At 47.1% G+C, this 27955-nt stretch overlaps 1 protein-coding gene across 2 annotated transcripts in view; it reads left to right on the top strand.

Moving 5' to 3' along the window:
• Positions 1-274: 274 nt before the first annotated feature.
• LOC149352794 (uncharacterized) overlaps positions 275-27955 on the top strand; it is a 123458-nt gene continuing 95777 nt past the window's right edge. The window contains exon 1 of one of the 2 annotated variants that reach the window (XM_089581992.1): positions 275-592. In XM_089581992.1, coding sequence (XP_089438118.1) covers positions 559-592 — 34 coding nt within the window. In that variant the 5' untranslated portion in view covers positions 275-558. The remainder of the gene's footprint in view (positions 593-27955) is intronic. The other variant, XM_089581993.1, reaches the window with a different exon arrangement.

Here is a 27955-nt window from a genome sequence, read left to right on the forward strand (position 1 = left end):
AATGCTTTTGCGTGGGCTGAAAACTGTCTGATGCTCTGCAGTGGCCTGTCATGATGAGCGAGCAACGCAACCAGGGGCCACTCGACAAGCCCCTGTTCGTCTCACTGCCAGGCCGCTACCGATGCGGAGACCATGTCGGCATCTGGGCGTGGGCTCGAGTTTGGCAGGAAGCTGGCAATGGTCCACCCCCTCCTCCGCTCACTCCCCCCCCCCCCCCCCCCCCCCTCATATATGCGGTCGCGTTGCGTTACTCAAACCACGTGGAAGCCTCCCGAGGTGCATACGTGACGGAGGTCAGATACACAATTCCGGTGGTTCCCGGGACGGAAAGCTGGCAGGAAGCTGCGCGCAAGGTCGAGGCGCCCGTTTCTCCGCATCAGGGATCACGCATCGAGCGCGGTGTGTCTTACGAGTCGCTATGCGTACATATATATACGTCTGACACGCCGCCCACCACTTCCTTGAACAGTGAGCCGCCTCACTCGTAGTGCGCCGCGTTGTGTGCCCGGCCTTTCCAGTGCCTTCATCCCGAACGAAAAGACGTACTGCGGCACGACTATGCACCGAGCCACCGGTAGCTGGTTCGCCACTGGTGAGTGCTATTGAATTTAACCAGAGCCGACGCCATCCGGCATGCTTTGCATGCGTGTGCGCTCTCGTACACGGCCTCGTAGCTTATCGCACCCTCTCAGACGTGCCGGCGCTTAACGACGTAGGCGGAAGCAGAAAAATCGTCGACTGAAGTGACCCAATATCGCGACTGTGCTCTGTTTAAGCACTAAAACTAAATTCGACAACTACTGGCGTTTCTTCTCAACAGTAATAATACAAAAGTGAAAAAATCTTTCAGTGAAAAAACGAGAAACGAGTCAGCTCGGGCCATATTTGTTTCGACGATAGCAACGCTCTGATTACTGTACACCAGGCACATTCACAGAAGAGTGTCGAGCAGCAAATAGAACATTTTTCAAGTTTTTCGCTCGTGGTAGAGTTCCTATTGTATTACTTCATTCGGCTCGTCACGCACACGCACTTCGTTTGTTGCCTGCGTGCTTGCCAACCCACTGCACCTAACTTTCAACCTCTTGGATAAGTATTTAAATATATAACCAACGACAATGAGTTGTCGTTGGTTATATATTGAAATACTCCACCGCTGCCACAGTTTTTGCACGGCTACTGAAGTTTGAGAAGCTACGGCATCGGACGCCAAGGGGTTGTAATTTTCGCCGGATAAGAAAGCAAAGCAATACGTTCGTGCTCGGTCCTAGCAAAACTTGTTTTCCAAACCACCCTTTTCCCCTCTTTCTCCTTGCTTTACGTTACATCACATCTTATTTAAGCTAGTACATTCTTCTGCTCGAAAACCATCCGCTCCAACAGGGCTTCGCCAAGTTTAAGCCCTGGTTTCTGTGCAGACGAAAAGTGGGCCAGACTCAGGGCGACGTAAGTAAGTATACTGGTCACCCGACTCCACGCGAACACTCTACTCGCTGCTAACATAGTGGCACTCGTTGGCGGGCGTGTTTCGCGTGCTTTCGCCACCTACATGCCTGCATGCTTCGCGAGCGTGCTTGCGCTTTCGGCGAGCGCTCTCATTACGCAACAGTGACCGTTACGGCTGTTCCACGAGCGGAAACGTTTTCATTTGGTTGCGCATCGGCATGCCATTCCGTAAGGTGCTCAAGTTGAGCAAGAACCTGCATTTCGTCAGCGAAAGTGCTTTCACTGTTCTATTTAGAGGTTTCCGACGGATGCCGCGACAGCTATCGACGCCTGCGTTAGTGAAGACATGGGCACTCCAGTTTCTGACGTCAGCACTCAGTATATGACACTCTACCACTGTACATTCGTTTGTTTTTGGTTGCGAAGAGTAGCAGAAAACACGTGCAGGAGAGTCATTTTCGTTTTGTCTCCACTGAAAAGCGCGCGTCGAAATTTAGCGCATCAGCAAGGTATCGTGAGAGGTTTGGTCGATGAATGAAGCTCCACAATTTCGAGATGCCGGAAGGGTAACCTAGCAGGTCAAGTCACGGTATTATTACGTAAAAGCAAACGAGCCATGGTGACCTGCCGTTAAAGCAGATAAATTTTTGTTTGAAACCCTTGAGCCTCTTAGACGCGTCTTTTGAAACGAATTCAAAGCTTTACCCTCAGACGCCCTTGCTGCTCTATTGCCGCATCGGCTGGTACCTTTTCGTCATATATTGTCTTCAACGACAGTTACTAGGTGTTTATACGGCTTCTAAAAACGTAGATCTACCACCTGAACCTAACTGGTTACATTTCGTTAACTGCGACGACTAGCTCTGCAACTCGAACAACATAGACGAATTAGTTGATAGTGGGTGATAAAGAAATATCCGCTTATTGTTCGCTATCACTAAATTCCATACCAAATACTTGTTTCACTGAATAAAAATTCACGGCAGCCACCGCAGTGACTCAGTGGCTATGGTGCTCGGCTGCTGACCCGAAGGACACGGGTTCGATCCCGGACGGGGTGGTCGCATTTATTCGATGGAGGCGAAATGCTAGAGACCCGTGTACTCTGCAATGTAAGTACACGTTAAAGAACTCCAGGTGCCGGAAATTATCCGAAGCTCTCCAGTACGGCGTCCCTCATAGCCAGAGTCGCTTTGGGACGTTAAACCCCATGAACCAAACTAAACGTTAATTTCACAGCAAGAGTCCTTACATTTAAAGGAACCTGCTTAATCGGCTTGTGGGCTCATGGATAATCTTAAGAAAAAGAAGCGCATACGAACGGGGCAGAAGCTGACAGCTGCTGACAAGCGTCGTGGAATACTATACTCGCTGATTATAGGACTGGGATGAACTTTCTGAAAGATTCCCGGGCAGCTCCCCCGTCAAGGAAGTACTGCTTGCATTTACTCAAATTATTTACAGTTTAAAGCAGATTCTAGGCAGAGTTGATGTTTACATCCTTATATTCCTCTCCCCCAAACAAATTACGGGCCTCACGCAACAAAGAAGTTCAGAACATGGTTAATTCAGTGCCGCTGACAAACCTCCCACAAGATTCCGGTATCATGGCGCAGTTTTTACATTGGCGAATCAGGAAGATGTTTTAGTGGCCGCCTGCAAGATAAGGCTAATGATATATAAGAGACAAGTTAATCTAGAGTCACCTGCCAGTTCACTGTGCCGCGGCTGTCAACGGCGTTTTCGAGAACAAAGGTGCAACCACGAGATACAAGGAGCTGCGGCAGGTATGTGAGCCATCGGTCGGTGGCTGCGCTGCCCCCAAAAATATCGTTCTTCAATCAGTGACTGTGCAGAAAAGAATTGAAAGTCATTCTTATTCTTTTTTTCTCTGTGCTCTCTTACGCACTACCGTCTCACTCGCGGTATGAGCATGTAGTCACCGCTGGTTCCCGTGCCTTCGTCAAGTGTTTATGGGCTGGTTCGCATTTTTCTAGAGAGGGCCAAGATAATGAATCGGTTTCGTTTTTATAATGATGATGATGATAGATTTTTATGATGTAGGGGCCGCTGGAGGCAATTTGCGCCAAGAACAAAGTTAATAGTCAACACAGGCCCCGAAGGTGTGTGATGCGAGTACTTAATTTTAGATAACAGGCGTGCCTACATAGCATCACTTAGGCTTTAGTTCCTTCTGCGCCCAAACTCCGAGCAGGATTTCAGATCAATTCGTTCAATTTTCAGGGTGATTACAAAGACAACTCTGAATGATCTGCTGGAATAAAATTTGGACCTGACGATGGCCCAGGAGCCATAGTAAAAGACAGTAGTCAAAGCAGGTTATCAACATAGGCAAAAAATAAAAACTGCGCACTCCTTAAAATAATACTGAAATAATAGCACAAAACTATTAGCATCAGCAACGTACAACCACATGAAACAATCTCCCCTCCCCCCCCCCCAAAAAAAAAAAAATCTTGTAATGCCGTGATACCTGACAGCAATAGGTTAACTGTGACTTGCGTCAGCTTTCGTCAGAATTTCGGTTCCGCTGTTGCGTGCTCGTTCGAATATAGACTTTACGTCCTTTATTATTCTTATTATTTCTGCAGATGAGGATCCTCGAGGATCCTCATCTGCAGAGGATCCTCTATGACGTAGTGCGCAAAAGCAGGGCACGAGAACTTCCGACCGCTAGATTATGGAAAGACACCTGGACTATTTTTCTCATAATGGCATAACTTTTACTATTGCACGAGGGATGTAACTTTCCATTGAAATTTTCTTTCAGACTCGTAATAAGTATCATTTAAATGAGGACGGAAGTTTCTAAAAGGCTGCATCGGCGAGGCAACGCGACACAAGACCGAGAACACACGTGTGACATGCGATGGACGCGTCTCCCGCGTTTCAAGGATCCTCAGTTGCCTTTTGACTCCTCCTACTCCAAACTTATCAAACGTGATTTAGCGTTATCTTCATTTAAGTCTATCGTTGTGAATAAAGCCTTGCTCGCACGCGTTCGATTACAGCTAGCCTTCAAGGAGAGTGTCCGAGCGAGGCTGTCTACCCGTCGCCAATGTTAATGGCAGCCGCGGAGTGTTTGTTTAAGAAGTTAAACACCTCTGTGGTGTCGTCCACTGCCCAGTGGCATATACGATCGAAGAACTTTGGAGTCTAGCCAAATATTCACAAAGTTTGTCCAAGCTTAAAAAGAGTATCTTCCAAACTGCGTCTATTGGCAGGCAGGAGTGGCTCGGTGAGGGAATAGTGTGCGGTGAGCAGCACGAAATATTTCCTATGCGCCGCAGGGTTGATCTGTAAGATGTCATTTACCTGTGGCAAGTTTTGAGTTGAATAAGGTGGCAGGTGTGCCAGAATGCCACTTCTCGTGCTTCCGTTGGCGGGGCGCAGCATGCCACAGCACCGCAAAGCTTGCGACTGCCCTCCGATCTTTGGAAACGCACAGCTTTAAGAAGGAATAACGGCCGACTAGAATGAAAGATATTTGAGACCGCTGTCATTCTTCCCGCAGGAGCTAACGCATGTCCGAGTGTGCCTTCAAAGGCTCTCCTTGAAAAGGAAACGTAGTTTTTCTCTCTGACGATTGGATTTTTATCCCCTGATAGCTGCTTTTGACGCGTATCTTGCTTTCGCTGAACCATTTAGATAATTTTTGTTGACTCGCCTCTGCGCGCTTTAACTTTCATTCGCTCCGGCGAGTGCGTTAAAGCATAATATCTATCGATGCGGGCTCAAATAAAAGTATAGCTGCAAGAGGCTTTCTGCGCTGTGCTTGCTGGCATTTTCTGCGCTGCCGCGCCCGAAGCATCCTTCTAGGATGGATTACCAACTTTTCTATAACATGATCATGCTAAAACGGAAGTCTGACGATTTTTTTTTTATTTGAGAGCCACTTGAGCGCGAGGATTACGAATATGCTGCAACAGGAGCGTAGCTCAAATGGCGTGCTCAAACGGCAGTCGAGCAGTCCGAGCACGCTACAAAGCTCATCTCAACGGAACACAATTGCGCGGATTTCGCACCGAAGTAGCGGGATACTGAAAGCAAGAACCGGCGCTCGGAAAGCGGAAAGAGGAACTAGACGGTCCTGCTTTTGACTATAATGTGGCACCGGTATATCAGCCAGGGCAGGAACACATTCCAAAGATAGCGCATTGCGCAGACCTTTGGTCTTCCCCCTTTTATCACGAGCTGCGGCGCAGCCAACAGTTGGTTGTTGTCGCTCTTTATATCTCCTATCATGTTGAAAGCGAGCAGAAGAGAGAAGAGAAACCAGATGCGCCGCCTACACTCTGAGCTCGGTCACGTTTTTTGTTTTATTTCAGACGGGTTTCCCCCCAAAAAAAACGAAGAGGGGGGGGGGGGTTAGGCGGCGGAGGCGGGGGCTACGGTGCGCAGCAAAATTTTCGTGACGTGGGAAATGAGATGGCCTGGAGAAACGCGAGAACAGCACGTCCCGGGTCTGTATGACGCGCGCTCGTGATGGAGTGGCCCGCTAGAAGCGACAGATGCGAGGAATTGGGCGAAAAAACGTGCGGCGTACTGACCCCGCGGAGAAGCGAGCTGGCACGCTAAGAACCAGCGTGAAATGCGGAAACCTTTCAGAGATCATCCTCTTCTTTTAATTCTTTCTTCGTTCGACGCTCGAATTGAATGGACTCGAAGTCGATTTCGGGCGACTCTGTGGGCACGCAGCTTGGCAAACGAGAGAGCGGCCGATACCAGCACGGCCCACGCGTATCTCCGCTCCTTTTGTAGCAGCGTAGGCATGCTGTTGCTCCATCCGTTTTCTTCCTTCTTTTTTTTTTCTGTCTCTTCCAATGCTATCTTCGTTTATGTGCGCCCTTTCGATGATTGCTTTACGTGTGAAGAATCGAGTTGCTGCGAATGTGCTATTTCCCCCGACATAATGTGCTGATGAAGGCACACTCAAACCGCTCGAGGTACGCATCAGCGGCGTCTTGGTTCTGTGGGAACAGTTGACCTTAAAGGTATAACAAAATACAGTGACCCATGTGCTGCAAAGTTGTGAGAGCAAATTAGTCGTCCGAGGTCGTGTTAACGCTCTTTCCTCTCTTGGCAGAACTTTTCGGAGAGGTCTGTCGAATACACTCGGTTGCCGAAGCTAAAAATCTCAATGTTCCTTACGACCTCCTTCTTGAGGCTTTTGCTTCTTGGCCACATTGTGGGGTTACTTCAGGGGAGGGTAATTCGAAATCTAACGCAAGCGATAGGAAGCCAACGTATGCCAGTGGAGCCCGAAGAAATCTGAGTCCCACTACATCCGTTGACTATCGCTTGATGTTGTTGGCGCATCACGTGTCGGTTAGTGGCCGCTTGTGGTTATAATTCCGTTTTTGCTGTTCAGAGCAATGACCAAGCTACGGGGCTGTGTCTGCTTTGCAGTGACGAAGTAAAAGAAACGGTTGTCCTACCAATAACTTAGTAGCAGTTTGCAATGACACTGGCGGTGTTGTGATGCAGGCGGCATTTGCTCCTCCTTGTGCCTCATAGCGGAAGAAAAGGGCACTACCATTTCCCCAGAGAGTTAGTGCCTTCTAAAATCATCGATAGTAGCTGAATTAGTACCTGCCGTCCATTTCGAGAGGCATCTGGGAACGTGATGACAATCGCTAAGATTAAGGCCCATATCTGCGACGTGGGAGGGTGAACAACCCTAAATTTACTACCTGGCTTCGCAGCAGGGACGAGGTGATAATTACTATGACTACAGGGAAAGAAAGCGCCGATATCAACAAACGACATCTGCATGGAACAAACTGTCTAGACGTATACATTAGCCAATCAGTTAACGCTCAGAGAGACACTGAGGGCCCATTGAAGTTTACCTGCATGGATAGTTTATCGCGTAGTTATGACAAAGAGCCTACTATCACTGAAAACAGAGGTGTCATAAGCAAGAAAGGACGAGAAAATGAAAGGCAAGTATCGCCGCTGCAAGGCGTTTTTTCAAGCAATTGCGATGACGCCAAGCGGCTTTTTTTCGAGGATCTCTGTGGCTAGACAACGCACCGCAGCTATTTCTGCCAGTGATCAAGGATCCGCCAACAATCTCCGCGTCATCACCGACGTCAGAAGTTTGAATCAGAGTTGCGGGGAAAGAATATCCCTGCTTGATTCAATATTTGCTTGTTTTCGGCCGAACAAATGCCAACAGAGCCACAAAAAAATTGATAGCCTGATTTTACTAGGAAAAATAAAATCAGTGTTGTTCTCAGTGCCTCCTTAATGCTCTCCCAGCATTTAGACCGGACATTTGGTGCTTGTTTTAGAGTTTATGGGGGGTTTAACGTCCCAAAAGCGACTCAGGCAATGAGGGACGCCATAGAGAAGGGCTCCTGGTGTTCTTTAACGTGCACTGACATCGCACAGTACACGGGCCTCTGGAATTTCGCCTCCTTCGAAATTCGAGCGCTATGGTCGGGATCGAACCCGCGTCTTTCTAGTCAGCTGCCGAGCGCCATAACCACTGGGCTACCGCGGCAGAGCTTGTGAAATTGAATAAAAAAGTTGTTTTTAGGTTTGCTTTCCGTGAATGTGTGCAACAGTTGTGGGATCATAGGTTCTGACGCATGCAGCATTTATTTTAATAGACGTACCGGAACCATCAGGTGCTTAGAAGTTGCTCCATATACTAGCGCTGACCAGGTTTCATAACGCACGAGCTCTACCTAGGGCGTCATTGTCGTCGTCAATCTGGTCGTCGTCGGAGTCCGGATCGGATTCAACAATCATGTCAGACTTACACTCGTAGACAAATCAGATATCTTCATCATTGCTACTGTCCGAACTGCTGCGACAAACCATTTGTTTCCGAGAAGCATCACAGCCATCGGCATTTTTCAGTCGTGCAGCCGTTTACAAATCACCGTTTTCAAGCTGGATGCGCGCCAAGGCCGAAACACGGTTTTTTCCCCTCGACTTCTCCAGCCCGAGCTAAAAACAGAGACCGAAACCGATGGACGAGACTACCTCGTCTTTGGCAGTAAAAGCGAAACAGAATCGAGCTCGACGAGCGTGACTCGTCAATGACGATATTGGTACAACGCCACAGGACGCCTGCAGCTTGAGTTTGGTAGTTAAAGGGTCAAGGAAGAGAAAAAGGAAGTCAGCCTTGTTTACGTTCAAGTTTGAAGGCGGGTTTAATATAGCCATTTGTTATGCTATACTTACTTGTGCGTGTGTCGACGCAGGAATATATAAATGGTTGCCCAAGCCAGTCCCAATAAACGGGGGAACCTTGAAGGAAAATGGTATTCCTTCTATCTTTTCCGTTCCCTTTTTTCTTGCTGCATGCGTGAGAATGGACTGCGGTGAATTGATTTGGACGTAAGATATTTCCGATACTGTTTAGCATATCTAATCGAACCTCTATACGGCCTCGCAAGTAGTGTAACGATCGCAGCTGCACTGCTAAGGACATGCGCGCCAATAAATTGTCAAACCATCGCGAGTAGTTAACACTTCTTTTTTTTCTTTTTTTTTTGTCGTCTTTTTCCTTCCTGTGCGGGCAATGAGGCGTGCGAGGTATCGTAAATCGCGTGCGCGACAGCTTGCCTTGACAGGATGACCTCATCACAAATTCAACGGGAGAGTAAAGAAAATCACAAACTACGTACGCTCGAAGCAAACGCCTGGCAAAAGAACAGATCCAGAAGCATGCGCAAGCTTAATCAGCGGCTGGACTCTGAGACAAACTTGGGGTCTGAGTAGCTGCCTGCAAACACTTCCCGCGCCCCGATTTCGCTGCCGATTCGTTATGCGACGGATGCATCAAAAATTAATATGACCTTTTAAAGCCATTCCGCGAACGTTTCGGTTTGAAACTATAATTTATCGTTTGCATGTCCTTTTGTGGGAGGTGGCTAATTGGTGTTGCGTAGAATATTCGTCTCCAAAGGCAGAAATAAATGACGCGTGAGGATTGAGCTATGAAAGAAAAAATAAAAAAAAAAACGAAGGGGCCTTTACGCAAAAAAAAAAAAGAAACGGCTTTCGTGCAAGCGTTCAATTCCGCAAAGATTTAAACAAGGGCTGGTGAGGCTGCAGCTACTAGTAGTACACCGCACATTCATGATATCTTCCCGCTTCTTCTACAAGTTGTGATTTCTCTTTTGCTCCGATAGCGGTGTAGTCCTCTTTCGCCGAAAAAGCCGTGGTCTGCGTGTGTGTCTGTGCGCGTGCGTGTGTGCGTGCGTGCGTTTGTACGTGTGTGTGTGGGGGGGGGGGGGGGGGTGCAGAAGGTGCCTTGCAGGTACCCTCTAGGCCGTGGAGGTGACTCCTCCGGAACACCCTTCGATGGGTGTACCTCCGGGCAATCACAGGTAAAAGTGCCCCCCCCCCCCCCCCCCCCCCCAAGCTCACCGAACTCCTCCCTACAGAAGGCATCACCCACTCACATCCACTGTTTGGAAGATTTTCACCTACCGAAAGCTCACGCAGCGGCAGAACTAAAACGCGTAGTTATACTTACGTGTGGAGGGGAGGAGTTAGTTGGTGCATATTTATTAAAAAGACTTAACGCCAAAACAGACAGCACACAGTAAGAGAGACCGGTAAAGCGCAACTAGCAACTGTTATTCACCGCGGATGCGAGTGAATATAAGACGAAGTATCACGAGGGAGACGAAGAACGATACCTGCGTGCGAGGGGTAAGCAGATCAGAGCAGTGAAGGCAGCCCCACACGTTTCACACCACATAGTATCTAAAAATGCAATTTCATTATTATAAATGGCAAGTGATAGCGTCACTGACTAGCTATCGTTTCCTTTGATATAGAATGTCTCGACCAGTTCACCGACTATCTTGTCCTTACGCCTGTTTAAGACCTTAATTTCTTTCAGCCTCGCTGCGCACATGTTCCTATCTTTGTCCCGTCTATCTTGCAGTGTGCTGTCTGTTCTGGCACTGTGTTTTTACGGAAACTAAAAATCGAAGGCAAAATCTCGTTCAAATATGCAGCAGGGAGGCGATCAATGTAAACGCGAAATGTGCAATCAGTACTGTTGACGCACATTTGCCGCATCACATCACACGATCGCTTGTGTATTTTTTCGTTTACTGGGAGGACATATGTGCTGTTGACATCTCTAAAGCATTCCTTTCTCAAAAATGCACAATTTCTGGGCCACGAAGTGTTGCATATTTTCCGTCACCACCATTCCAAATTTCTCGAGATCAGTGAGCGGAACTATCGTCCACAGCCCTCTACAGCTAACACATAAGTTCCAAGGCTGCATAGCCACTGCCTAACCTGGCACCAAACCGGGTGGCTCGTCTATTTTCTACCGATGCTGTTCACAAGATGGGATGCACCTGTCTTTAATGGGGGAGCAGCCTCAGCCGATTAGACAAGTCAACCGAAATATTTTAATACACGTGCTTTACATATCTGAAGGCGCGTGAAGGCAGTGGCCGCATTTCGATGAAGGCGAAATGAAAAAAAAGGCCCGTGTGCTGTGAGATGTCAGCGTTCCACTGCGACGTCGGCCCTCCACTCCGGCGTCTCTCGTGTTCCGTGTGTCGCGTCGATGCGTTAAACCTTACATACCAATACCAACACCAAGGTTAAGCTCATCAGAAAGTGATCGTCAGGAGCTCCGTCGCCCTGTCTGAACTACGTCACCTCTCTTAGTGTTAAGAAATATGGGGAAGATTGCAAAAGGTGGCTGACCTAGCTCCTTTGACGTGTTTGAATTTCCTGCATAGACCTTTCCAATAAAGTCTCCCTGGGCGTCGCCATATTTCTCGCTGGGCTGTTGTGGGCACTGTTGTGACATTATTTCTATCCGACCGGGCCATCCTGTTTTGTTGCGGCGGGCTGGCTTCTATCCCACCACTCCTATCCGTTGTTGAGACTCGACTTCTACTACCCCCCCCCCCCCCCCCCCCCCCCCCCCCGCTCACGCCAGTTATTGTAAGCAGGCTTCTATCCCACCGCTGCCACCAGTTGTGCCTCGGGTACGCAGTAGTTTCTACGCAGGAGTAAGGAAGAGGAGACAGGGAGGTTTAGGCAAAATAAACAAGACAAATTTGTTCACACTGTTCACACCATGGAACAGGGTAAATGATGACGAGGGGCGAATACGACAGATAAAGCAGTCGGGCGCTCTTAAACACGATTTTTTACTGAAGTTCGTGCCTTTTGTCGCCATTGAGCAGAGCTTTTCGTGGGTTCTGGCTTCAAGTAGTGTAGCTGAATCCGATTGGTCCCTCCCAAGGCTCTTTGCCGGGGGACTTTCTTTTCCTCGGCATTTCTTCATTTATTTTCATTTATTTATTTTCTTCGAGCATCAGACGCTTAGATGCTCAGGTACGGAAGCCTCTATGCTCCAAAACCAGCTGTCAGTCGTCTGAAATGTTATCAATGACTTTGCTGGTAATAGGCAGTTCATTGCTCTTAGTTAATTACGTACCTGAGAACAAAATAAAGTGAAAGCAAAACGAAAGCCTTCATTAGCGCTATCTGGGGCGTAGATGTGCTTTTCAGTGTCTTGCAGTATCAATGAGCGTACACGTAGAGAACACTTTAACGCGTGTACAGACGCGGCCATAATACTATAGAACATACTGAGATGGTCAAGCTCCTCCTTCGCCTTACTCTAGCCAAAATTAGGTGGTATTAAATACACATGCTGGCAAATGGCGCTGATGCGCTCGCGCGTAAGTAAGAGAAGCCACCCTATCTCCTCTGTGCAGCGCCTGAGAAGACTTGGAACAGGGAAGCATGATTCGTATTACTCTGACCACGACTGTACATGCTCGTGCAGGTAGCTAAAGATCGTGGGTGCTATGATAAAAACTGCACTTCATCGCGGCTAATCTGTGCGTGCGAGAGTTTAAAAGTGCAACCTGATTGCCTGTCTGATACTACCTTAGTGCACTACTCGTCTCGAGGCTGCGAGGCCAGGCTGCGGGACAGCAGTTTTTTTTGTTTGTTTTGCCAGATCGGTGCTGCGAAAACCTTTGCGGCTACCTATGTTCCTCTTAACGCAGACACGGTACATAAAAAAGAAAATTAATGAATTTAAACAGTGTCCCATTTGTTAGTACCTCTGATAACTGTCAGCTGCCAATATGACCACAGCTAAAATGCCAGTGAACACGTCACGTTGGCAGCAAGTGTCGCAATGATTGTACAGGTTTACGCCAGTTACGTGAACTGCCAGTAAACCTTAATCAATTAATCAATGCAGCCGAGTGCAGAACGCCCTCTTTGCTCCGTTCGTTTACAGCGTTGCCTCCTTGTTCCCCTCATGATGGGTAACAGGCAACAGTGTGCTGGTTTAGGTAAACCTCTCCCTCCCTTTCCTGTACTTGCACCCTATTTCCTCTCCCCTGCCTGTCTCTCTTGTTTCCGGTGACAGAGCACGCGCTTCCTCCTTGCCACACACTCTCGAGCACGGGCTTTATTTACTTGCTGAGCGGTGCCACAGAACAATATGATGAGGTTAGCTGACTGAGAATCTCGATCAGCTCTCTATCCGCTCTCGATCCGCTTACTGCCGACTATACAAGTCAGTCACTTTATTTTAACGCTATAGCCTTAAAGGTCCCGTTTGGTGGAAAAACCCGATTGGTCGAGCGGGTAGTGATGTAGAAAAGCAGTTTCGCTGTAAAGAAAAAGGCAGTCAAGGGGAACCGAACCCCTGTTCTTTTGGATATGGTGGCGGGTACGCTTCCTCTACACCACTGAGAAACGTTAATTCAGTTGGATAGAGACCTTGTACAGGCACCTCACATCACACTGTAGGCGAATTACATTACAGGAACACTTAATTGAATAGAGTCATAATTAGCATCACTAATTAATATGGTCGACGATGCGTAATAATCTGTATGTGATGGCAACGAGCGTGTCGATGTCTGTGAAAGGTTGCTCCAGGGGACCCTCAAGAGACCATAGGGACCCTTTAACGTTATCGCTTCTTACTCTTACAGTGAACTTAAAAGTACCTACAGATTTTTTCCTGATCTGTCTGTTATTAAAGTTCCCCCCTCTCTCTCTTTTATTAAATTTTACCTTCTTAGTCATTGTACGGCTCCACGCGCTTTTCGGTACAATACTTCGATTGCGCTGTGTCCTCCACCGGACCCGTTGTGCACGCGAATATCAGATGATTCACCCGGACAAGGAATACGCGATATCACCGCTGTGAAAGTGAAGAACGTTGAGAAGGAAAGAAATACACAAGGAAACCTGCGTTAAGGACGGCGCTTGGAGATATACAACGGGAACTGAGGACAGTTTGAAAAAGTGTGCGGCTTATTCACAGGCGCAAAGACACCAAGTGTTTACTGATCTCTTCGCAGGCAGAGTGAGCTGCTTGCACCGGCTTCTTTTAGACCGACATCCAAGTTGCGTAGGGTTCCGGAAGTCTGGACAATGGCCATGCAAAGCTGCCAGACCGTGCATCCTGTTCATTATGAACTGAGAATTGCAACATGAACAAAGGAACGGAGGTGCGAGCTAATCCATTCAAGAACATGCTGGCCCCGCGGTGGGCAGGAAGGAAAGTTGACAACAATACCGTTGGATTGCTGTTTACCTGTCAAGTTGTTCGCTGATGACAGTACCGAGGCTGCCCTTCGGTAACCTTTAAAAGGGTATAAACACAAAGTTCCTGCGCAAATGATGATGAAAAAAAAAACTCGAAAAGCCAGAGCGCAACGTGAATTATCAATTACAAGCCATTTTTGTCACCACCTGCCGCGGTGTTATAGCTGTTTTGGCATTCGCTTGCTTAGCCCAACGTCGCGAAATCGAATACCGGCCGTGGCGCCGCATTTCAATGGATGATGAATTTCTGAAATTCCCGTGAGCTGTGCGATGCAAGTGCACTTTAAAGAACCCCGGCCGCCGCGGTCGCTCAGTAGTTAAGGTGCTCGGCTGCTGACCCGAAAGACGTGGGTTCGATCCCGGCCGCGGCGGTTGAATTTCTTTGGAGGGGAAATTCTAGAGGCTCGTGTACTGTGCGGTGTCAGTGCACGTTAAAGAACCCCAGGTGGTCGAAATTTCCGGAGCCCTCCACTACGGCGTCTCTCATAGCCTTAGTGGCTTTGGGACGTTAAACCCCATAAGCTAAACATAAGCTAAAGAACCCCAGGCGGTCAAACTTAATATGCAGTCCTCTACTACATATCCCACGTGTAAGTTTTGAGCGATGAACCCTACTCCCCGTGGTATCAACAAACGTATCTGCCATATTTAACCATCAGTTTCGGGTTCTGTCGGCGCCGCTCTAAATGACGTCACATTGAGTCAGTTGCAGACACTCATGGACTCTAGCCTTCCTTCAAAGAGAGATTTATTAAGTCAGCTGCAGCCTCGGTGATCACGTGAGTTCGGAAATTTATGATGACCTTTTATTTTATGGCACCAACATGCGACGGCGAGCTGCCGGTCAGGTTGTCCATCCCCGTTTGCAACAGACAGACCCAGAGACGACACGAGTTTTCTACTCAGATTACGCGTCACTGCAATTGACGTCGATTTCCGTTGCTACGGAAATGCTGAAGCTGTTAGCCGATCAACACTAAAAGTCATATTAAATATATTTCACTCAACGCCTGCTGTTGAAAATTGCCAGACGGTATCCCTCAGCGCTGTGGGAACAGACTACAGTTACAACTCGATCTAACGAAATCCGATTTCACGAAGTTCCCGATCTAACCAACAAATTTTGATTCCCTGGCAGGTGCCAATTGGGTTCGATGTTGGTCATATGTTTAGGGGAATCCCCCAAGGTGGAGTAGATTTGTAATAAGGGAGTAATATACTCATTGACATCCACCCGAGCGCAGCGATACGGCTAGCTTTACTTTGTAGCCGTATGGTTGCGCTCGGGTTCAATGTTCTCAATAATCCGAAATAACGAAACAAACAACCGCTAAACCCTATTTAACAAAGTTTTTCTCGGGAATAATTGATAAAAAAGGGTTATTTCTCACTTACTTTCCCCACGATGTCTAGCAGTAAGATCTAGACGTCGAAATCACGGCACTGGTTTTGTTGTGAGGGGGCTCGGCAGCCGGACTCGGCAGTCCGGCAGTCGGCGGCGCTTTCTACCTTTTCTTCGGCTCCGTTTTACGATATAACGCTTTCATCCACAAGCGATTTGGTCTGCTTTCGCAGACTCTTCAAACGCACAGGCGCGGGCTGTCGGCGCGGTAGCTTTTTGGTGCGGCTACGTTGTAGTTTAAGATTTCAGAGGCCGGAGAAATGCCTTCCCCGATTTTACGAATCTCCCGATTTAACGAATTTCGTGGCTGCTCTTCACTTCGTTAAATCCAGTTTTAATTGTATATCGCTTTTTGGTCTTTGAAATTTCGTGTCCGTGCCCCCTTAAGTGGAGTGTCGCCTCTTGCGCGGAGTAACGAATGCGAAAGGGCCGCAAGAGTGTCATGCCAACGCATTTTTGCACAGTTATTTTCTCAGTGACGGAGAGGAAAGCGTCGAGGGTGAATTAAAATGAACGGCGGTGAAGAGGAAAGAGAGCGGGCGCTTGCGATGGCTGCCCGAATGTTCACGAGCGTGAAGAAATTTCTGCTTCCTATCTTCCCTATCTAAGGTGTCGTGAGAAAGAGAGGCGGGACAGAACGCAATGCTGAGGTTCCAGAGGGCGAGCGAAGCATGCATATACGGCAGAGTCCTTGTGCCCAGTGTATACCAGCGCCCTCACCGACGGAGGGCAACGGCTCGGGGGCAAAGTCACGGCCGGAGCCATTTAGCGATACCATTACCTCTGGCTTTCCAGCTACAAACAGCGCAGTATCTCAGGTAGATTACAAGATAAAACGTCAAGCTATACGGCCCATACTTATCAGGCTAAGCTATGCGAACAGAAAAGAAAAGACACGGGAATTTATGCCTGACACTCGTGGATCGAGGGGAAGCAATATACCGGGCACGAGCGGGGAGGTCGACAACACCGTGCGCGGACTGGCTTGCGAACTATACAGCGAGCCTTGAAAGCCGCGGTACAGGCAAGCTTTGAAAGGGCATCTGTATTGGAAGACGAATTCTGTAGATTCTGTAGACGAATTCTGTAGAAAATATAGATTTGGGCAGATTTTGTTTTTTTTACAATGTAGGAACTAAAAGAGTTGTTCTACACTCAGTATGCTCCTCTCTGAACGAACGCGTAGGCACACTGCACATACGCGCAATGAAGCGACCCATCCACACGAAGAAAACTTGCACCTTCCTTTTTTTTTCATTGCATGACTTCAGTAATATTTTTTCTATTAACACTGAAGTGAAGTATTTTGAAAGTAAAGTATTTGATTATAAATCATTCCGGTGTTTCCATAGTTTAATAAAGAAATGTTAGAGTGATTGTTAAGTATGTACATAATGTAGCTACCTATCCATCTAAAATTTTGACACTGCAGTTCCTTTTTTTCTGCATGTGTTATGAGCCACATATTTTTGCAAATTTGGCACTTTTGATTGAAAAAGAAGTAGCCTTTTGTAGAGTTTAAATCGGAGAAGGAGCCAAATCGGCAAAAATCATGCCTTCCTGCAAGTTGTTTGTCACATCTCACGCGTAAATAACATGATAGTGATTACATTGAGAAAATTTCCCTGAATTTTGTCTCAAAGAACCTTAATGCTAAACAAACATCGCATTTTGACTCGCAAGTGTTAAAAGTAGTATCTATCAGCCACAAAAAGGTGATGTTACAATTCCACAAGTTTTTTGCAATCATCCGCTCAACGTGAACGCGAATGGCATCAGCAACCGCGTCGTGCCTGACGCGATATGTTAAAAGAAACATCATGTTTATTGCCCAATAGTAGAAGAAAACATACTTAAACCGCAAAATTTCGCTTACCAGAGAACCAAGTGTTTTATATGACCGTAGCCGAATACCTTAGTGTTGTCGCTTGAGGCAGATGAGGCATATCGCATACCGCACGCTGCAGCACTCGCATATACCGAGGTCTTAAAGGATGGGCGTAATTGGCTCGAACGCAGTAACTGAGTGAAGTGTGCTGAACCAGCTTACTGGGAGCAACCTGCTACCGGTAAGGCGCACGACAGAAACAGATGCGCCGGGAATGTCCGCTTACCGATTTACACTTTGCTGCCGATGTCCACATCATAGCCGCCCTTGTTAGCCTAGTTTCGCAGGAGAGCCATTAGGGTGCCATGGCCTGAGAAGTGGCTCCGTACACAACAGTTGGGGCCACGCCGCCGTATTTTAAAGCATCGCAGGACTCTGTTGGTCTCGAGCAGTTTAACCCGAGCATAACTGCACGGGAGCTATGTTGTCGGAGCAATAAGCTGCAGTGGGTGACGCGGTCACTGTGGGAACAATACTAGCCGTGCCAGAGAGAGCGGCGTAGAGGTAGCAGTATAGCGCGTTTCCGGTTGCTGCATGACAGCACGGCTCGTGCGCTCCCGTGACATGTGCATGCTGCCGCTTCGAAGTCCGTTTTTGTCGTTCACAACGCCATGTTTGCACTCTAACAATATGAGCAAGAAACAATTATTCGGCGTTCAGTTCAACATTTAACATAATTCAGTGTAGGGAGGGGAGGCGTCGAGCCGATTGGCCGGCTTTTTTCCCTACCTCCTTCTTTATTGAAATGAAGAATAAGGCTTTATTAGTTTTGATATTGTTTTGTGTAGATCAGTTCGAAGAAGGCCTGCGCAATTTTTAAAGGCTTTTTTTTTTTTTTATCACGGCAGCGAAGCAGGTAGTAATAACAGAGTAATAGCAATATTTATAACTTGTAATAGCGCTGCAGGCAAGTGGTTATTACCTCGCTGGCTGCTGCCATTTTGCCTTATTTGTATAGTTTTCGTCGTGAGACGCAGTGCTTTTGTTCTGTTCGGCATTCTACTGTGCGGTGTTTCGCTACTGACACTCGAGTTCTTTTTGTACTATTTTAACTTTGTATCTCATTGTTATTAGGCCGTTCTTTGTATTCCCGTCGTGTTTGTTCAAACAGTCGTGTTTGTTCAAAAGGTTAGAAATCAATGAAGAATGAAACACGCACTTTTATTGTTTCACTAGCACAAATTTATATACTATGTTTAGGCTACAAACTTTCACAGTAACGCTCTAGCTCGTGGTAAGGAACACCCGAAGCACCTTCTCATCCGGGGCACCGCTGTTATCGGCGGCAAGATTATGCACATTCGCCGTGCGAGGAGAACGGCAGTTCTAAGCTGCGTCCGATTCCATCTTTTCAGATAAAAGATGAACAATTCGCACTAATCGTCCTTTGGCCATTATCTCAAATCGCGATAGTGGCCAACGCTAGGCGGAGTTTAATTATGCGTCCGCTTGTAATGAGACGTGGGCTCTTTTAGCGTTTTTAAGCAAGCGGTAGTGAGCGCCATAGCGGGAAACGACTAAAGAGTGACGAGGGCGAAATCATTTGATGTATGGCTATAGCGGCCTCACATTCTGCTCCGCGGGTTCAGCCCTGTTACGAAACCGAGTAGAGCAACTCTCACCTCTCGTCGCAAAAAAAAAAAAAAAAAAAATGGAAAAGCACGCGTATAGCGGGTCCGCACTCAGCATGGCTGACGATGCGTGCACGTAACGTTGTCAATAACGCCAATGGTATGTGGAGGTACTGCTAGCCACACGTTTAAACATTTCTCGTTGAAAAAAAAAATGGCACCGAAACACTTTTGAACATGATATATAAACCTGTGCACCAGTTCGGTAACGTGTTCATGGGCATTTTAGTCATGTATAGCTACTTTACGAACCTACTCGTACAATCCTGCTTGCAATTTCCCGTGCTTGTTTCAAATCTCCGGGCCCCTTCGTGATTCTTGCACGCCGTGGCGAGCAGATGGCAGCTCTGTTAACCGGATTCCTTCAACGTCACAAGTGGCAGAGGCCAACGGGAGCCCAGTGCCAGGAAAAACGGGCCCAGCAAACGCGGCCAGACGCGCGGCAAAACCGCCAGTAATCGGTTTACGTGGGCGAGAGAACAAATGAAAGCACAACTTGTCTCATGTCACTGGGTGGAGCGTCGCGATCGTCCATCAACGCCGGCGTGAATGCGTAGCTTTCACGCCGTAGCAATGAGGGAAAGACAGGCAGGCACGCCGCGGCATTTTTTTTTTTTAAGTCATGGCTGTATGGCCTAGACGTCACGCGAGTCGGCTGTCGGAACGTGAAACAGAAGCGTCCCATAGAGGTTGCGGCGCGAAACAGTGAAGAGAAAGAAAATTGGACTATACTCTTCGGCACGTGCGTCGAGCGTATGCGGCTAATGATCGTAGAGGAAGGAGGCAAAGCGAAATAGTGGAAGGAGACGAATGGTGGCGATCAAAAAAAGCGAAAGTGCCCTAGCGCTCAACTATAATATGGACACCGAGAATGCGCAACAACTATCCCCGCTATTATGGTTTGACCATGTCTTCTTTGGAGGATGGATGAAAGTGGCGTGCTTTCATACGCCGAAAAAAAAAAAAAAACACCTTTCCTGTGCATTCTGAGTTGCATTCGAAACTACTTCGGCGCGGAGCCAGCGGCCCTTCTGCCTGACGCCCTCAGCCATGTCCGCAAGGTTGCGGGCGGTTCGTTTAGCTGGCATCTGTAGCCACGAACCGCGGAGAGGCGTTCGGCGGCACCAGCGCTTCGACTGCTGGTTGGGGTTGGATGATTTGAGAGTAATCAAGCGTCCTTAGAACCAGGTTTGACGCTGGCGAAGAGAAGCGCTCGACTGGTTGCCAGTGGCGTCATTGTGCGGTCGCAGCTGACCGCAAGAAGGCCGTCGAACGCGAGGCTGCGGAAGAAAAACGGGCTAACGCTGCTGTGAACACAGGACCATGATGGATTCCAGGAGCTTGGCCGGAAGCACCTCTGAGCCATCCTGTCTTGTAAACACAAGTGATAGACGAACGCTGCAGAAGTGGACGGGGCAAGCGTTAACTTTCATCTCCCCTTCTTCCTCTGAGTACGTCTGTGAGTTGCGCTCTACCAATTCTCAGTCATTAGCAATCACGAGCAATCTACAATATAGCCCGCCTGCCCATGTTGTGCATTACATAGTTTACGCGCACCCAGCAAATCTGGGGCCGTATTCTGTAAAGATAAATTATCCATTTTACATGGTCCATTTGGTACTCTGGCATTGGTCACCGTTGTTGGGAGTCGTATCAGCAGCTTTCAGCAGTCGGTGGGAAGCAACAGGACCACTGGCTCATTGGCGACCACATTTCCCCATTGGCTGAAAATCCCAGCCAATGCTTAACCGGAACGTACGGCGAGTGGCGAAGGCAACCGTCGACGTGGGGACCCGCTACCTTGTGATTTCTATAGTTGGCCGCTTGCTAACGCCACTGTGGTCGGCCGTCACACTGACGTCACTCCAGACGAAATGAAAAATGTATATTTATTTCAAATGATTCTCATCGAATACGGCCTCCCCCACCACTATCTGGTGCCGCATAGAGGCAGTTCCTTGGTGAAAATAGGTAACTACGCGTAGCGTCCTGTCTGCCCTGATATGATGACGAAGTACACAAAAATGCTTTGAATCTGTGTTTTTTTCTAAGTATTTAGGCTTTGCTCTGGTCGTCTCGATTCCTCTGTTCAGCACAGAGAAGGCTTTTATTAGCTCGTTTTGGTTCGAAAAGGGCTGCTAAACAGCTGCATTGAGATGAAGGCTGTAGCATTTTCACCCCGGCGTTCGCTTAGTTTTTTTTTTTTTTTGCTCAGTCGTACTAATTACTTTTTTTGCAAAACGGAACAGTATCTTTTGTAGGCGATGTTTAAAGAAAAATCTGGATCTTAAATAAAGTCCACCCAACCATATATGCCGAGACACATGTCCATGGAGCAGAGACTTACAAACACTATAGCAAGCCGCGCAACATGGGCTGTCAGGAAATCGCAGTAGTCCCATACATACAGAATCCCGCACCGGGCCAGTGGTAGGCCGCGCTGTCCAGCGGAGACATGGGCGTCCAAGTCCGGTTGGTCGACCGGGCATGCGCTGCAGCCGTGGTCGGTGGAGCGCTGGACTGAGGGATCTGCCTGCTGTACGCGACGTCGAATATTCTCGAGAGCCAATAATGTTTCTCACGCGCTCACCGAATCCTTGAAGTGACTTGCGGACCACCTGGTGAAAGAAACAGTAACGAATATTGCCCACATTCTTGCACATCGCTGCACTAGCTGGTTTACGCAATTGACTAGTTCACAGTAAACACGGAGAGTGAGACAAAACCGGCTTAACAATGGAGACAGTACTCTTGAGCATAGTATTTCCAATTTAACTTAAGTGCGGCCCCTCCTCCTAACATGAAATGCAGTGCGATAACGACACCCGCAGCATAGGAACTTGGTCAATGTAAGCCAGTGGTAGGGAGTACAGCGGGCAACAGGCCCAACAGGAGCTCCCCCAGAGCAATGCTCGCGTGACAATGGCAAGCGACTGCCGTGGATTGAAGAAGTATTCTTCACCTTGGAAATGTACGCATATGGGCAAAGACCACTATACAGGGTGCGGCGCAGAGCCTTTCTTTCGACTCCGCAGTGCACTGCGCTGTCTCGACAGCCAAGCTTTCGCCAGCCGCATTTTTCACGATAATGCAGGGTCGGAAAGGTCGCTTAATTTTGAGTGTACGTAGTCCATGCACAGTAGTTATAGGCAGGCCATTATGCCATTATGCTTTCACCATGTGTCGCAAATGACTTCGAGCGAGGATGCAGATTTCCCTCGAAATTTCATCTGTGAAAACAAATATTTGCCTTTATACGAAGATTATAGTACGGCTGAGAAATTAACTGAAATGAAAGATGCCGTGCTTCGCCGCAGTGCAGCGAAAAAAAGAAGAAGCATTTCTCGAACTACACGATACAATGAATGCCTTGCGTATGTTACCAGCGCCAAGCGTGGACATTCACCCCGATAAATAATGAATTTTTCGAGGAAAAAAAATCAAACATATTAGTGTAATTCGTCTTGAAAGACAGTTACCGCCGAGTCGCACAGCAATCGCCAGTAAGCGCCGCCAGAGGGCGGTACTGGGCAGACATGCTGAACTGGATGCAAGGTTGGGAGGAGTAAGCACGCTTCAAATAGTAACTTACTGTAGAATAATCCAGGTACTTTTTTGATCATGCCGCGGAAAGAAAGAGTCAGTATCATGCCGCATTTCGAAACCATCACTATGGCACCAGATGTGTGCAACAGGGGCTGACGATTAAGCCAGAAGTTTGCGACTGCACCCATTTTTATAAGAAAGACATTTCACATCACACTCGCCGCAGGGACTCAATAGCTGTGACATTCCGCAGCGGAACCCGCGCACATATGTTCAAACCCAGCCGTGTTTTGAAGGATACAGAATGCGAAAACTCTTCGGTACCGAGACTTCGGCGACCAGCTCATTTGGCCGAAATAAATACGGAACATTTTACTACGCGACGCACCTCATGAACCACTATGTAGCTTAGGCACGTAAAAAAATAATTTTTGAAATTTTGCATTACCTGTGTATAACAAGTTTATGATCGCTGTTGGCTGCCACGTGAAAAGATATTCGAAAACAAAAAATTCGACGCCTACATCGCTAGAGAAGACAATATTAAAGAGAACAAGTTTTTTCTGTTGAGAAGGAGCGGGGAATGAAAACGGGTTTTTAATTCTGCCAGCTTCCGAGTAGCAGTGTTTACCTCCTTTTCCTCAACATAAATGATGAAGAAAAGGATGAAAGCTTGTTATCCGATAGTCCGCTAGACTTTAACATATTGCTATTCCTTGTATCCCGTTGGTTCCGCTTTATAGGTAACCTATAGTTTAAAATCTGTCTCGTTTTATTTGAAATTATTTAGAGCGACCTCTTGTGGCACAAAAACAAACTGGCATTTTGAAACTTCTTGGCGTTCGGTGGCTACAGCAGTGTTTCGAACAGAGTGGAGTTTTCCGTAAGGCGCATTGCTTTGGCACACGCTGCGAGAAACACGGGGGCAAGAACCGAAGGAAAGAAAAGCACAGCCCATCCATCGGAACCGGTTAGCAATTTCAACTGTAGCTCTCATTAAAATCTGATGTAATCGATACGCGTCAAGTTTTCTCCCAGAACAATTACTCGCTTGTTCTGCTAAACGGATGTAACGACGTTGCGGCTTCGGAGGAAAGAGAAACGGGCCCGGAAAGCAGTGCGAAACGCTGAGCGATGGAGCGCGCGTCGCGCGGCTGAAGACGTCAGCCCCGGAGAAAAGTCGTCAGCGGGGAATTGCCGTGAAACCCAAGCGTTTCTCATCCGGCCGCCACGCGATGAACGGCGCGGCACCGGAGAGGCTGGATGCCGCCAGAAAACGATAACCTTGCAACAGCGACAGTTGGGCTTTCCTGAAGGCACTGCGATGGTACTTGTGAGAACCAGGGAGGCAGGGGACGCGCAGATCGAGTTTCGTCATAACCTTGGCTAAAATAAAGGGTCAGATATAGTATAACTGTCGCAGATGCCGGGCGAGCGAAAACAGTTGGGTTGAACACAGATCACATTGGAAAGGGCAATCCTAGACAACGTGCTTTTTGTTTTCTTTCGTGCCGCTTTTGTTAAGCGCAAAGTTTCGCTCCACCGCCCACTGTAGGCAGCGAACAGCAATCGAGGCTGTGGCCGAAAGGCTGAAATTGTAACAACCTACCTGAATGGTGGGCGAGCTGCTCAACATCGCCCTCGGGGATCAGAGTCGCGAGTGCTGAAGAAACGACAGGCGAAAGAAGAGAGTCATACACCGATAATAGCAACGCGTTCGAACATGCACAGAGCATACGTAACCGCGCTCAGTATGAAATGTTCGACTGCGAGAAACCGAAGTCTAAAAATGGGGCGTTCTGTTTTACACAAGCGGAAGGAAGCTGATTCCTCTTGGCGCGCGACATTTACATGTATGTTCGAAGTGCCTTAGATTTTTTCCGTATTAGCGTTGTTCATGGGCATCATTTGGTACTAGTGGTAATAATCTGCCAATAACCAGCGTGTTCAATAAACAAGGGAATTTTTTGTTAAAAAGCGCTTAGTTTCGATTGTCTGAAACATTTTTGTTTAGGTGTTGACCAACTTGCTTGCTTGGCGTGCTGTTTGAAAGTCATGCCTCGGAGCTGCTGCAGTGTGAATGCTTGCATTGTTACTTCTGCGGTTGAAACAAATAAACTACGAAACACATGACAACGGCTTTAGATAGTGACGGTTTCTAGGTGAAGGCGGATGACTGCTCATCCACCTGCGCCACACCTTAGGCGAAATATCTTGACGCTTTACACGAGCGCCGAGAAATAAACAAAACAAGACAGTGTCTATAATTGCCGGTTTTGCTGGGCACGAGAAAGAGACAGTAAATCGGCTTGAAGTCTTTCGAAGATGGCACCCCTGAATTTGTCAATATATTCGAAGAGTCGACAAATTATGCGCAGGAAAATAATTGGTTAGCAAAAGTGTACACTGTGCATTTAAGGCAGTCAGCACTCGTTGAAACCAAGGAAATCGAAGGAAAACTAAGGATAATCATTTTAAATCAAAGTTAATTTTGCAGAAAGTAGAAGAAAAGACATCCACATGCCGCCAATGTGATTCAAACTCGCGACCACTGCATGTCGTGCGCAGTGCAGTGCCATGATAACTGAGCAATGGCGGCGGTTTGCCTTGCCTTGCACCATCGAAGGTATGTGAGTTGTGCGTAACCGAAGTGTGAGAGTATTCCCCTGCGGCGCACCCGATCATTATGGCGGACATGGCACTTCCTGTCAGGCCACAAATTCCAGGGAGAACGAGGTCGAACGTTGAGGGCAGCAGCTGTGCGAGAATACTCTTAAGCGATCTAGGACTGAAGACTGCCAGAACAGAGACCCTCCCTATGCTGTTCAGCAGACAAGGATATGGGGAGATATGAGCTGTTCTTGGGGAGAGAGCTGCTCGCGACATTCTTAGGCCTTGGGTTGTGACTGTTGTTGCTATTGTGACCTTAGAGACGTGGGTTCTGGCCCCGTAAGTGGAATCTAGTTGCCTTGTCTTCAACTTTCTGTAAAATTTTCCCTTATCTAAAGTGATTACGCGATTATTTTCCGTTTTAGTTGATACCATCATAGAAAACTGACATCCCCCTATGTTTTCCTTCTTTTCAGTGGCTTTTCGCTTCTTTTTTTGCGCTCAGATAATCGAAAGGTGACCAAATCATCGGACAACCGACCGATGATTTGATTCAAGGAAATAGCATGTGAAGTCAGGATCAATATGAAGGTGATCACTTTAGGCTTAAGAGAGGGGAAAAGGAAGGGCGGTGAAGTTATCTAGGAGGAGGTACCGGATTGCTGCCCCTCACTTTAGGAAAGGGACAGTGAAACAGAAAGGGGAAGGAGGTAAATGAGTTGAGTTAAAAATGAATAGTTTGAAGTAAGGAAATAAGGACTTTGCGTATGGCAAAGTCAAATATCCTATCACGCAGGCACGACGCCTCTCATGAAACGGAAGCTTCCGCTTAACCTGCCCAAAATAAACTTCTATTCTAATTTTTTTTTTTTGTGGAAAGGCCGAACAAAACACGTGACCATAGCTGCCCCTTCGGGTATGCTATACTGAACCGTCACTTTTAATGGAGAGCAAGGGACTGTCACACAAAAAAAATGTTGCTTGGTCTTGGTCGGCGACGCGAAACCATTCACTTTCGCACTGGTTTCGAATGTACATCGTAACGGTAGGCAGCGGAACGCCACACGGAAAAGTCCTCGTTGCAGTGCCATTCCGGTGTGAATGTTGGACATGATGAAAGCAATGCGGCATTTTGTTTTTCGTGTCGCAAGCAAATCAACGGAACGCAAGCGCTTTCCATTCACGGCAGGTAAACATTCTAGGCATGCAATTAACTTGCTTATAAAAAACTACGGAGGACAAATATGAGTTGGTATGTATCGACAGGATACCGCGTTATAATCACAAAGAGGCCACTCTTATCGAAAACGGAACGTTTACATGCTAAAAAAGAAAACAAGCAACGAAATGCAGGTGTCGCCATCACCGGCCGATTTCGCAATTAAAATGCGTGCGTCGATACCCAATTTTTTACGAGGATGTCGGAGGTAACACTACAGTGTCATTAGCTTTGAAACGGTGACAACCCGTCCTATTCGGTAAGGCTTCACGAGTTTGAATTCACCGGAGATAAATGCGTCTTTTGCTGCCCGACAAACGTCAACATATCCAGGAGGAGGCCGATAACCAATTTTTACTGAGAACAATAACTAAATGGTGTGCCTCTGTAAATTGCCATTTTTAACGGTGCGCAGTTTTTTTTTCTCCTGGATTGTATGCTCATTTATCAAGTTTTCAAAGCTATAAGGAGGTAGCGATGGGTCAAATACTGTTTAGCTTGGTCACCAGACTTGGCAAAATGCGTTTACCAACACTACTTTAAGTCCCTAACTGTAGCTCATAAATATTCATTTGGAAGGAATACTAAGAATTCCGGAAGTAGCCGAGATGTCACGTGTTTTCTCGTAAATAATTCTGCGGTTTGATTCACCGAGCGCAAGAGTTTTTTTTTCCCGAGCTCCCCTGTAGGGAAAGCGTTTGCAGCTTTCTTCCATGAGGTGACTGTTGTCCCTCTACTCACTGATTCCGCACCTGAGCTGGATTCAGGAACGGCTGCCAGAACGCCTGAAAAGGTAATGAACATGATAAAATCATTTAATCTTTCAATAATATTCGCTGGAACAGCCCCACCATTAGAGTGATGGAACACCAGCACTGATTGTAAGTTGTATTTTTCAGCGATCACCATTCGTTATTCTTCACATATATTGTTCGTTTTTCTGGACACTACACCGCGCATCAAATTCCTTACGCGTAAAAGTAATATTAACATGTCACAAATTACGTAAAGCTGCTAACAGGCACTGCGAACGAGAGAAGCTCGTGCAAACTCTTAATATTTTTTTGTATATATTCTTAATTCTACTTTATGTGGTTTGCAAAGAGCAAAGAAATAAGAGTGGCACGCCCTGGGTGGAGGTCGAACCCATTACCTCCGTACCTCATGTGAGGTCTTGTATAAGGCTAGCACAGTGGCTTTTCAACAAATAAATAAATAAATAAATAAATAAATAAATAAATAAATAAATAAATAAATAAATAAATAAATAAATAAATAAATAAATAAATAAATAAATAAATAAATAAATAAATAAATAAATAAATAAATAAATTCGTGAAAGGAAAATACAGTGCATAGGGGTGTAGTGTATGGAAAGAGTTCCCAGTGTTGAACAATGTACCAGGGCCTCTTTTACTGATTGTATAAATGCAGCAAAAAAAAAAGGGGAGGGGGAGGGCATAATTGTTTGGCGGCGAAATATAACTTCGTAATGGTAATTACATGTCAAAACAACAGAGCAGCCAACTGTATGGAACTAGCATCTCAAATCAAAGGAAACATAAGGAGAAATATATACAGTATAGAAATTATCAGCATGAACAATA

Source organism: Amblyomma mixtum, chromosome 3 (genome assembly GCF_055824585.1).
Source record: "Amblyomma mixtum isolate Tamu chromosome 3, ASM5582458v1, whole genome shotgun sequence".
NCBI lineage: Eukaryota > Metazoa > Arthropoda > Arachnida > Ixodida > Ixodidae > Amblyomma > Amblyomma mixtum.